Here is a 12,830-nt window from a genome sequence, read left to right as displayed (position 1 = left end):
AGCCCACACAGGGATATATAGAGCACAGCCCACACAGGGATATATAGAGCACAGCCCACACAGGGATATATAGAGCACAGCCCACATCTCATCTCTCCCCCCCCCCCCCCGATAATGGCCCCACAGACCAGTCAAAAAAAACCAAACACTCTTCTCACCTTTCCTTTTGCCCGCGTTACTCCCTGCTCCTGTCTCGGCGGCTGCAGTCTGCCCAGGACACAGCAGGTGCGCGATGATATGACGTCATCGCGCACCCGCAGTGTACTGTCAGAGGCAGAGCGGGGAATGATGGGAGAGGGAGCGTCAGGAGATGCTCTCTCCTCCATCATTGCATTGAACTATACCAGCGTCATAGATGCCGGTATAGTTAAATGCGGCGGTGGCGGCACTGGCGGGGGGAGGGGGAGGAACAGTGCAGCGGCCCACTACTGGCACCGGCCCTTCTGGCATTTGCCAGAAGTGCCCGATGGCCAGTCCGGCCCTGATCATAGGATAATGTATGGACAGCCGCAGTCCATCAGAACTTTCTAGCCTATAGAAGGGGCAAAGTGAGAACCCAACAAATGATGTATATATATCCCAAAAGTTTCATCCTGACGCTATGTATAGTGAAAGCTAATAATTAAGACTTTGACTTACAGTATGTAACAGACTGGTGAATAGTTGTGTAAATCAATGTAGAACTCCTATTATGTGTTTGTGGACACTCATATTAATTATGTTTATGATGTTTTATTGTTTTGACTTCAAATTATTCATCCTTTTGTGATATTTTTATGCATACTATTTAGATATATCATAAATATATTGCTGCATACATTCATTCATATATTAACTTATATATTACATTTAATTTCTACTTTAACTTTTTGGAGAACTTTAAACTTTTTTTAATTGACTTTCTCTGGAAGAGACCAATGTCTTAATATGATACATGCTCCAAATACACAATTTTAGCTGTGACCTATTGCCAAATTTGGTTTCTCCTCTAATCTACATATTCAGGAGTCAGCCATAGTTAAAATGTTGCTTCTGGAAGTATTAATTTAATGTAATTTACATATGAATCACCTGGAGTTAGGTTTTAGACTGAAGTCAAATCTTGCTTTGGAGTTTCTCCAAATAAGTAGTTTGCATTAAAACAATAGTAACAAAGTCTTATCAATTCCTTCACATGCCAAATGGTTTGGCTCCATGCGCTAAACCCACAATCCAAAAATCCCTTCTTAACATTTTTTTTTTCAGCGGCGCCATAGAACTCACTCACTAAAGAAAAGCCCACAATTTGGTGCATTTTAATGTAAATGATTCATGTGAAAAATATCTGGTTTTCTCAAACTTTTCGTTAGTTTCTGATAGTAAAAGCATTGTGACTGTTACCATAAAAATGTTCACATTTCTAAAAAGAATAATAAAATCTTACCGCTCATGAGTTCGATTTGCAGTTTAGACCCGTGATCTCCTTACAATTAATGTATTTTTGTTAAACCCATTGCAAAAAAATATATAATACATATTCAGATGTTCAAGGAGCACAACTTCCTTGGGGAAACAATGGATGAAGGCAGTGGCGGACACAGACAGGAGAGGGTCCTCGTGCAATAATAGTATATGGGCCCCTCTTTCTGTTTGTAACAAAAGCTGCTTACTGTTTTGGAGAAAAACCAAAAAACCGAGCTAGAGTGTAAGTTGGTAGACATGCAACGCGTAGGAGCTATTAATGAGTGAACGTGTTCGGACAAGGTGTTATATGAGCATGCTCGGGTGCTCACCAAGTGTTTTCGGTATGCTTGAATAATATGTTCAAGTCCCCGCGGCAGTGGGCATCAGCTGTGTATTATAGCGGACACTCTGCTGTAACAGCCAGGAACTGACATTATTCCAACCCCTTACATGCTGCTGTCAGTGGTGACATTGTCATCTAAGGGGGTTAGACAAAGGGAGAGGGATTTCTCTGCTGTCCCTTTGCCCCTTCCCCACAATGTGACCCTTTCCAAAGAAAAAAATTAAAAAAAATGGAATTCACCCCCCCCCCCAAAATAGTGGCATAAAAAATACAACCATCTGATGTAAAGTTTCACTACAACACAAGTGAAATGATCCACATCCGTCCTGCACAAGCCGCCTTGTAAATTTGCAGATATTTTCGCGCAGAGCGCGGTCCACCCGCTCGCACTTCTAGAATCCAGGATTTTCAGCTTGGATTAGCTGCTCACTTAGCTAGTAATTTGCAGTCAGATGGTTATATTATCCACCTGGCTGAGCAGCCTCTAAATACAGTGAAGATTTGTGAGCCCAATCTCTTTACATTCGACACAGAAGCCTCCGAATATACCGCTGGCATTATACTCCCCGCAGACTGATCGCATGCACAGAAGGGTCATTTCCACCGGCTATGGAGATAAATGACATCTGCCAAGAATCACCATTTACAATGTAGCCTCATTTTTATACACTGTATTACCATTTATACATAGATAGCCGCTATTACAGTGACATTCATCTCCACAGCTGCATTCACAATTCTGCAAAATGTAAGCTAAAATCCCCTAAAATTCTGCGCAAGGTCCACATTCACCTCTTATAAAATGTTATCTTAAAGTCCCGTACCCTTCAACATTTCTCCCATGCCTTAACAGGAGTTCAGCTCAGACCGGGTGTATGCCATCAAGCTTGCTGACAGTGCCAGTAACAGCAGAATTATGAATGCTGCTCTGGACCACCATTATTATTATTATTACTCACACTGACATAATTGTAAATGAAGAGCTAGAGATAGATCAGACACCTTCATTATTTTATGTCAAGATGATGGTATCAGAGAAAAGTTGATCCTTACGGTTAAAGGGGTTGTCTCCTAATCACAATTTATCATTAATTGGATATGGATAGGTGATAAGTTGATGAATGATGGATCTCCTACCTCTCGGACCACCACCACCATTCACAAGAATGAGGGTCAGGTGTTTCCCTTATTTGTGGAAACATTTATGGGACTGAGATAAAGCACTTGATTTTCTCCATTCAAGTCTATTCTCAGCCCCTCTGTTTAAATGGGGGACATAGGACCCCCACATTTGTGATACATGCCGATCCTAACAGATATGCAAACTGCCTCTTCAGAGAGGAAGAGGCCTTGAGCTCTGGTGTCACCTATTGGATGCAGCAATCCTAGAAGTCACTATCGACCCTTTAACGAGCCTTGCCGCCACATGGCGTAGGATAAAAGCCAAACCACAATCTCAATTTGCAGTAGTTTCCCAGAGGAGCATACACGGCTTATAAGCCTCCTTACACTGGCATGCCAGGCATGTCACTCTCCACAAAGAGAAACATTATCCCTTAGATTCTATTCAGTAGCCTATCCTCCAGCCAAATCCGATCTCTTTGCACTTATGAGGGGTAATACCCTGAAACACGTGTCTACAAAGTCTACAAAGTCATATGACAAGGCTCGATAAAGGGTCAATATTGATTTTTAGGATTGCTACTTCTAATAGGTGGCGCTAGAGTTCAGGTTCTCGTCTCTGAAGAGGTTATTTGTATACTTAATTTACTAGAGGAGCACTGCATGGCCTATAAGTCTCCTTACATAGGCAAAATTATTTTACAAATGGGATTCATTAAAATGTTGCCTTATATAGTCTCCTTGTTACACTTTATATTTCTGGCTGCATAATGAGTTATGTAAAAAAAGCTGTCAGCGAGCTTGTTCTGACGGGAGAGTTTTATCTTTTAGCTATATTTTTCTGAGCTCCTCCAGGCTGATTTAGGACAAGAATTGACCTGAAAATTAGCTCAGAAGAAAACATAAAAAGAGTTACAAAATCTCCATCAGAACCAGCTCACTGATGGATTATCAGTTAAGTTAGTTAACTCATTTTTCAGACAGAAATGTTTAGGGAACCAAAAGGGCCTGGAAAAAAAAATCCACATTTTTGATTAAATCAATTCTGAAAATTGTATTTAAGTATTTAAGTAAAAGTATTTTATTAAAAGTGTCAGAAGTGTCCAAATCCTGAAAAAAAAACAATTTCTTACACTATAAAATCAGTATATTGAGGAGGAGTACCAAAACTCCTCGAGAACCTGCAAGTTACATTACAACCACTGGATGACCACATATAGACACATATAGCATGAACAACTCCTGACAGAGTATCACAAAACCATGTTTCCTTTTCACTATTTGTCATCAAAGAGGACTCATCTCGGGATATGGAGAAAGGAAAGTTAAGAGAGGACATACTTCACCTATGGAATCATGATATGTAAAAAGTTTTCCATCAGCTACAAAATAATTCGCTTTGGATGACACTTCTCTCATTGTCTCTGTTTTCCAGGGAACTTTTTGTTCTTCACATCACATGGAGGTCAAAGTCCCATCGTGGTGAGTCCGTGGCTGAGGAGTAACAATCCGAGCTGTAGGGTGGAGGTGGCGGTTTTCCTGCAGAGAACTGGGAAATATTCTCTACGACTTCATCCAGACAATGTGGTGATTTACTCCATGGAGGCTCCAAGGACACCAGAGAGAAGCCAGTGAGTTACGTTATTATGACTCTTGCAGATGAAACGTTGTTGCAATCACCTGACATGTTGTATCCAATGGTCCATGGAACAGCGTCTACTCCATAGATCCAGTATGTTAACAGGAGGGGTCTGTGAAATAATGGGAACATCCAGGGGTCAATATTAGATCATATAGTCATGTATCTACTCTTTGCCTTAGGTTCTTCCACACTGTTGGCTCCTCAGTGTTGGCTCAGTTGGAGAAGATTCATACTTGGCAGGTCACTCGAATTTGTCCAGGAAATACAATTTGCATCAGATTTATTTGGTTCAAATCTAATGTGGTTCTTTATGTTCTAGGGTCTAACAAATGTAGGGATAAAAGAAAAGAATACTCACCATTCTCCATCCCTTACCTTATCCATGGAGCTCACCACTTGGTAGTTCTGGTCAGGTCTTCATTCACAAGCCACCAGTCTTTTTATGCTACAGGTCCCATTGGGTCATTGGCGTCTAGTAGGTCTTCCATAGGTATAGCGTGCACCGGGCTGTGGTGCCATGATGTTACAAAGCTTATAGAGGCATTGAAGACCTGACAGGATCTGAGGAGTGAAGATGACTGGAAACCTGTGAATGAAGACCAAACCGAAAAGTGAGATAAAAAAAAATGAGGGCTGGGGAGAAGTGAGTATTCATTTTTTAAACTTTTTCCAACCCTTTTGAATCCAGCAAAGATTCATGAAAAACTAGGATACTGTTGAATCCGAATTTTTGGTGAAATTTAAGGCAAATTTGATGTGTTTTAAAAAGATTCTACCTATTTCTACAATCCTGTAAAAAAAAGGGGGATGTTGGAGAACATGAGAGAGAAGAACCTACCATTTTAGGAAAATAATGAATGAGTTTAGTTCCATGTTGCTCATTGACTAATTTGAGCTTGTGCTGAGACTTCTTTCTGTGAGAGGGGAAGAGAAAGCTGCAGTGCCTGCAATTACGGTTTGGTCCGATGGTGTGACTTCCTGTTGGAAGATGAGAAAAGATAGTTGTAGCTGTTGGAGATGACCAAAATCCATTCACCAATGTCAATTTGCCTTGAGTTTATTTTCATTGAGTCGAATTGCTGGTAACAGACATTTTTATGCTCTCTAGTCTCCAAAGCCTAATAATTAGAGCTTCCCACTCACTCCTCTACTAGCTTCCTTCCTTCCTTCCTCTGGTTCCGGTCTTCTCTCCCATCTTCAGTCTTCTTCACACTTTGGCATTCACTAGACCAGACGCGAGGTCATGACATGTTTTGCCTCGAAATGCCATGACAGCACCTAAAGCCTTGTCAGTACCGGAAGGGCCGAAGACTGAAGACCAGAGCCGGAATTAAAAAGCAAGCGAGCAGAAGACAAGGTTCAGGACATGTGAAGGAGGGCAAGTTTTTTTTTTTTAAACTCTTTTCCGACCCTCAAAAGAATTAAGCAAAATAGCAACCAGTATAGAATGAATAAAATGGAAAAAAATGAATTCTGATAAATGTGATTTTTTTGTGAAATGGAAATCAAAAGTGATTCACTTCAAACCAATCTGCTCCCCTGTAGCAGGTACTGATGTCGGGACTTTCTGCAAAAAAAGCGAGGGAGGACAAGGCTGAGGCTGCTCGATTAGAGATCTAACCAAATGCTGGAACTTCTTGCTGCGGTAGAGGAGGAGAGAGCTGCAGCTGTTCTGTCTACAGACTAGTGAGAATTACAAACTGATCGTTTCATGTAGGACTGTCACCATTACTGGATGATTACATCTTGTATATCTTACACCCAGAGAAAGACATATATGGATCAGACAGCCGCGGTTGCATTTGCCAGACATTATAACTCCGCTTTGGGCTTTCCTGCTCCGAGTCCTTGATAAGTTTATGATGCAGTGAGAGGATTCTGGACTGAATTATGATGTAATCAACATATTTATTTAGTTCTGCTCTAAATGTTAGTTTAGTGCACGCCGTAATATTTAATGTGGAATCCAGTAAAATATATAATCTTCTGAGCCATTATCACAAGGGTAGCAGATTTACCGCTTGGAAATAAGCATCTGGTAATAAGTTTGGTGCTGGCCTCCTGATAAATCATAAAAAATGTATTTTGACATAGAGTATGAAATGGAAATATATCCTGATACTTCTGTAAGATTTCTTCAGCAAAGCGGCTGATGGAAGCAACTTTCTATAAAATGGAACGTTCCAAGTATATCCGTGTATAATGGAAAACAGTCACCGCAATGAGGGGGTAGAAAAGTCAACGAGAGGACACCATTATCTGTACTAGAAGTCAACGGAGATATCTGATCTCAACAACAAACAGATATATTTAAACATCCATGTGTCTATCTATATATTATCTACAGTATATATCATCTATTATCTATTGTCTGTTTCCATATATATTATCTATTTAAAATCCATCTATTATCTATCATCTATATATTACCTATTATATATCTCTCTATTATATACCTATCTAGTATCCACTATCTATTATCTATCTATCATCTACATACTGTATTATCTGTTATCTATCATCTATCTATTATCTATCATCTATTACCTATTGATTATCTATCTATTAATCATCTGTTATCTATCATCTATCTATTATGTATCTATTATCTATCTATCATCTATTATCTATCTATTATCTATCTATTTATTGTCTATCTATTATCTATCATATATTATCTATCTATTATCTGTATATTATCTATTATTCATCTATTATCTATCATCTATTACCTATTGATTATCTATCTATTAATCATCTGTTATCTATCATCTATCTATTATGTATCTATTATCTATCTATCATCTATTATCTATCTATTATCTATCTATTATCTATCTATTGTCTATCTATTATCTATCATATATTATCTATCTATTATCTGTATATTATCTATTATTCATCTATTATCTATCATCTATTCATCTATTATCTATCATCTATTCATCTATCTATCTTTTTATCTTAATTCAAATTCTATATAGCTTTGAAGCTCCTGCACCCTGATGTAGAGTTTCTCCTCCTCCATGAAGCTGAAGTCCAGGAAGAGTCCGGAGAGTCTCCTGAAGTGAATGTCAGCTTCCACGGCCCCCGGGTCACAGTGTGGGCACAATCTGTCCTCTCTGGGCTTGTAGCTCTATCTGTGCCAGCCGGATTCAATAATCAGACTTGGGCACTAAGTCTGTGCCGGCTATGGATCTGACAGTCTCTGGGGCTCAGGAGTCTTTCATGGAGCCAAATTTGCCATTTTTTAGATACGCAAGTACAGCTTGTCCCCATGTAGTTCCATAACTCCTAGAAACTCTTGAAGGGCATTTTGGATTTGTTTGAGGTTGGTGGAGATGAAGTGTTTGTTGCTTCCTCCTCCTGAGGATGGTTTTGTATCGCCTTTGTATGGCGTCGTAGGCGTCCCTCAGACCCATATGATTGGGGTCTCGTTTGAAGCTGGTCTCTAGGTCTTACAAACAGCTTAACACTCCGTGTCATGCCAACCATTGAAGTGTTTTATTTTTGGCCTCTTGTAGTTGCCTCTTGAGATCAGACATTCCTGCCATGGTGTACAATATATCATTGAGGTCTTTCACTCCTTCTGGATTTATCTCATACTATTTCTCTCCGTGTGTAAATTGCCTCTTCTGAGAAAAAGAGGACTTAAACTCTACAGCGCCACCTATTGGAAGTAGCGATCCTACAAGTCACAATCAACCCTTTAACGAGTCGTACAATATGACTTAGGATAAAAGCCAAATCAGTATCAGCTTTTATCCTAAGTCATATTGTACGACTCGTTAAAGGGTTGATTGTGACTTGTAGGATCGCTACTTCCAATAGGTGGCGCTGTAGAGTTTAAGTCCTCTTTTTCTCAGAAGAGGCAATTTGCATATTTAAATTCCCAGAGGAGCATTGTACGGCAAATAAGCCTCCTTACCTTGACAAGCCAGAGATGGTATGTCACTCTCCATAAGGAGAAACGATACCCCTTAGACCCCATCTCCGTGTGTACTGAGTTATGGCGGTCAGGCTCAGCTCCATGTACATAAAAGTTTCCATCCATGGTCAGAAAGTTCTTGCATTAAGGTCTCCAAAAATGAGACCTTTGTCCACCTATATTTGTACCTGCAAACTCAATGAAGAGCTATCATCCTAAACACAGTACGTCTGCGTGACGTCAGGTAATATCTAAAAGTTTTTTCCAAATCATTTCTGTATTTTTCAATATTTTTCATTTCATCTTTTTGACATTTTCTACTTTTTGAGGTGTGAAATAAAATACTGCAATATCCTGTTTGTATAATGCCGCCTGGGTGTAAACGTCCTGTTCCACAATAGCTGTGGAAATTGCAAGTTTTGCTAATTCTTGACCTTAACGAAAGTGAAATGATCCGAGCGGGATCTGAAAATGGAATTGATAATATGACATCTCTCCACAGAGTATTTAAGAGTTCACATCATTTACTATTGACAGAAGTTTAATTAGAAAAGATAATGGGATTTTTGAGTGTTTCCCTTTATTTTTATATCCATTTTCTGTTTTATTAACCTGTCAGAGGAAATTACTTTTTCCTTAATTTAAAAGGCCTCAATATTTGCTTATCCCTTAAAAACACTGCCAGATAAATGAACGTTATTGTAAATGCAGCTTTAATTGTAGCAAAGCGAATTACATCTCCCTGATTAATGAGAGCGCACGACTCTGATACAAGCTCTCCCCGAGGAAAGACCCATGGGTGTCCAAATATTGAGACAAACGCCATCGACTATATCTCCTGTAAACTGCAACAAAAGCAGTTCATAGGAGCAGTAATATAGTAGTTACATTCTTGTATATAGGAGCAGTATTATAGTAGTTATATTCTTGTACATGGGGGCAGTATTATAGTAGTTATATTCATGTACATAGGGGCAGTATTATAGTAGTTATATTCTTGTATATAGGGCAGTATTATAGTAGTTATATTCCTGTACATGGTGCAGTATTATAGTAGTTATATTCTTGTACATAGGGGCAGTATTATAGTAGTTATATTCTTGTATATAGGGCAGTATTATAGTAGTTATATTCTTCTACATAGGGCAGTATTATAGTAGTTATATTCTTCTACATAGGGCAGTATTATAGTAGTTATATTCTTCTACATAGGGCAGTATTATAGTAGTTACTGTATATTCTTGTATATAGGAGCAGTATTATAGTAGTTATATTCTTGTTCATAGGAGCAGTATTGTAGTAGTTATATTCTTGTACATAGGAGCAGTATTATAGTAGTTATATTCTTGTACATAGGGGCAGTATTATAGTAGTTATATTCTTGTACATAGGGGCCAGTATTGTAGTAGTTATATTCTTGTACATAGGAGCAGTATTATAGTAGTTATATTCTTGTACATAGGAGCAGTATTATAGTAGTTATATTCTTGTTCATAGGAGCAGTATTATAGTAGTTATATTCTTGTACATAGGAGCAGTATTATAGTAGTTATATTCTTGTACATAGGAGCAGTAATATAGTAGTTACATTCTTCTACATAGGGCAGTATTATAGTAGTTACAGTTTATTCTTGTATATAGCAGTATTATAGTAGTTATATTCCTGTACATAGGGGCAGTATTATAGTAGTTATATTCTTGTACATAGGGGGCAGTATTATAGTAGTTATATTCTTGTACATAGAGGGCAGTATTATAGTAGTTATATTCTTGTACATAGGAGCAGTATTATAGTAGTTATATTCTTGTACATAGGAGCAGTATTATAGTAGTTATATTCTTGTACATAGGGGGCAGTATTATAGTAGTTATATTCTTGTACATAGAGGGCAGTATTATAGTAGTTATATTCTTGTACATAGGAGCAGTATTATAGTAGTTATATTCTTGTACATAGGAGCAGTAATATAGTAGTTATATTCTTGCACATAGGAGCAGTAATATAGTAGTTATATTCTTGCACATAGGAGCAGTATTATAGTAGTTATATTCTTGTACATAGGGGCAGTATTATAGTAGTTATATTCTTGTACATAGGGGCAGTATTATAGTAGTTATATTCTTGTACATAGGAGCAGTATTATAGTAGTTATATTCTTGTACATAGGAGCAGTATTATATTAGTTATATTCTTGTACATAGGGGCAGTATTATAGTAGTTATATTCTTGTACATGGGGGCAGTATTATAGTAGTTATATTCTTGTACATGGGAGCAGTATTATAGTAGTTATATTCATGTACATAGGAGCAGTATTATAGTAGTTATATTCTTGTACATAGGAGCAGTATTATAGTAGATATATTCACGTACATAGGAGCAGTATTATAGTAGTTATATTCTTGTATATAGGAGCAGTATTATACTAGTTATATTCTTGTACATAGGAGCAGTATTATAGCAGTTATATTCTTGTACATAGGGGCAGTATTATAGTAGTTATATTCTTGTACATAGGAGCAGTATTATAGTAGTTATATTCTTGTACATAGGAGCAGTATTATATTAGTTATATTCTTGTACATAGGGGCAGTATTATAGTAGTTATATTCTTGTACATGGGGGCAGTATTATAGTAGTTATATTCTTGTACATGGGAGCAGTATTATAGTAGTTATATTCATGTACATAGGAGCAGTATTATAGTAGTTATATTCTTGTACATAGGAGCAGTATTATAGTAGATATATTCACGTACATAGGAGCAGTATTATAGTAGTTATATTCTTGTATATAGGAGCAGTATTATACTAGTTATATTCTTGTACATAGGAGCAGTATTATAGTATTATAGCAGTTATATTCTTGTACATAGGGGCAGTATTATAGTAGTTATATTCATGTACATAGGAGCAGTATTATAGTAGTTATATTCTTGTATATAGCAGTATTATAGTAGTTATATTCTTGTACATGGGAGCAGTATTATAGTAGTTATATTCTTGTACATAGGAGCAGTATTATAGTAGTTATATTCTTGTACATAGGAGCAGTATTATAGTAGTTATATTATTGTACATAGGAGCAGTATTATAGTAGTTATATTCATGTACATAGGAGCAGTATTATAGTAGTTGTATTCTTGTACATAGGAGCAGTATTATAGTAGTTATATTCATGTACATAGGGGCAGTATTATAGTAATTATATTCTTGTACATAGGGGCAGTATTATAGTAGTTATGTTCTTGTACATAGGGGCAGTATTATAGTAGTTATATTCTTGTACATGGGAGCAGTATTATAGTAGTTATATTCTTGTACATAGGGTCAGTATTATAGTAGTTATATTCTTGTACATTGGGGCGGTATTATAGTAGTTATATTTTTGTACATAGGGGCAGTATTATAGTAGTTATATTCTTGTACATAGGAGCAGTATTATAGTAGTTATATTCTTGTACATAGGGACAGTATTATAGTAGTTATATTCTTGTACATAGGAGCAGTATTATAGTAGTTATATTCTTGTACATAGGGGCAGTATTATAGTAGTTATATTCTTGTACATAGGGGCAATATTATAGTAGTTATATTCTTGTACATTGCGGCGGTATTATAGTAGTTATATTCTTGTACATAGCAGCAGTATTATAGTAGTTATATTCTTGTACATAGGAGCAGTATTATAGCAGTTATATTCTTGTACATACGGGGCAGTATTATAGTAGTTATATTCTTGTACATAGGGGCAGTATTATAGTAGTTATATTCTTGTACATAGGGGCAGTATTATAGTAGTTATATTCTTGTACAGAGGGGCAGTATTATAGTAGTTATATTCTTGTACAGAGGGGCAGTGTTATAGTAATTATTTTCTATAATGTGTGTATAACATGTCAGATTATTTCTCCATGTGAGTTAGTATCGGAGTTTAATATTCTTTGGCAGCAGTGATGGAATGATACTGTGTGTACTCGGTGCATTGATCACAATCTAATTTCCGTACCCCAGGCCGGTTAACACTGGGATCACTTTCTTAGTCACTTAATCTTCTGACCAGCCAGGACTCTAAACCTCGATTCTTCCTTTGCTTTCCTCTGTGATTCCGATGGCCGCACGGCTTGAAGCCTGCAGTAATTTTAATACTTTTCTAGCTGAACAAACTGCTGTGGATCCAACTGTTTAATTGCACATTAAAGTACAAAAAATGCGCCTCCTTAATGGCTTAAAGGAAAAACGAGCCGCCAACCAGGGACACGTTACACAATTGTGCCGAGTACCCAGTAGCTGTGATTCGTGGAATGCGCTTTGTTTGCTGGAATTGCTTTCATTAAATATTTTCATACAGTT

General features: G+C 37.3%; 1 protein-coding gene across 2 annotated transcripts in view; it reads left to right on the top strand.

Annotated features, from left to right (window-relative positions):
- Nucleotides 1-12,830, top strand: part of ALK (ALK receptor tyrosine kinase) — an 880,658-nt gene that overhangs the window by 433,157 nt on the left and 434,671 nt on the right. For both annotated transcript variants that reach the window (XR_013220998.1, XM_077282112.1), the window contains exon 4: nt 4,344-4,539. Coding sequence is in view for 1 of the 2 variants with exons in the window: in XM_077282112.1 (XP_077138227.1) it covers nt 4,344-4,539 (196 nt within the window). In the remaining variant the exon portion in view is untranslated. The remainder of the gene's footprint in view (nt 1-4,343; nt 4,540-12,830) is intronic.

Source organism: Ranitomeya variabilis, chromosome 2 (genome assembly GCF_051348905.1).
Source record: "Ranitomeya variabilis isolate aRanVar5 chromosome 2, aRanVar5.hap1, whole genome shotgun sequence".
Lineage (NCBI taxonomy): Eukaryota > Metazoa > Chordata > Amphibia > Anura > Dendrobatidae > Ranitomeya > Ranitomeya variabilis.
Note: the sequence above shows the minus strand (reverse complement) of the source record. Positions and strands in the feature narration are given on the sequence as shown.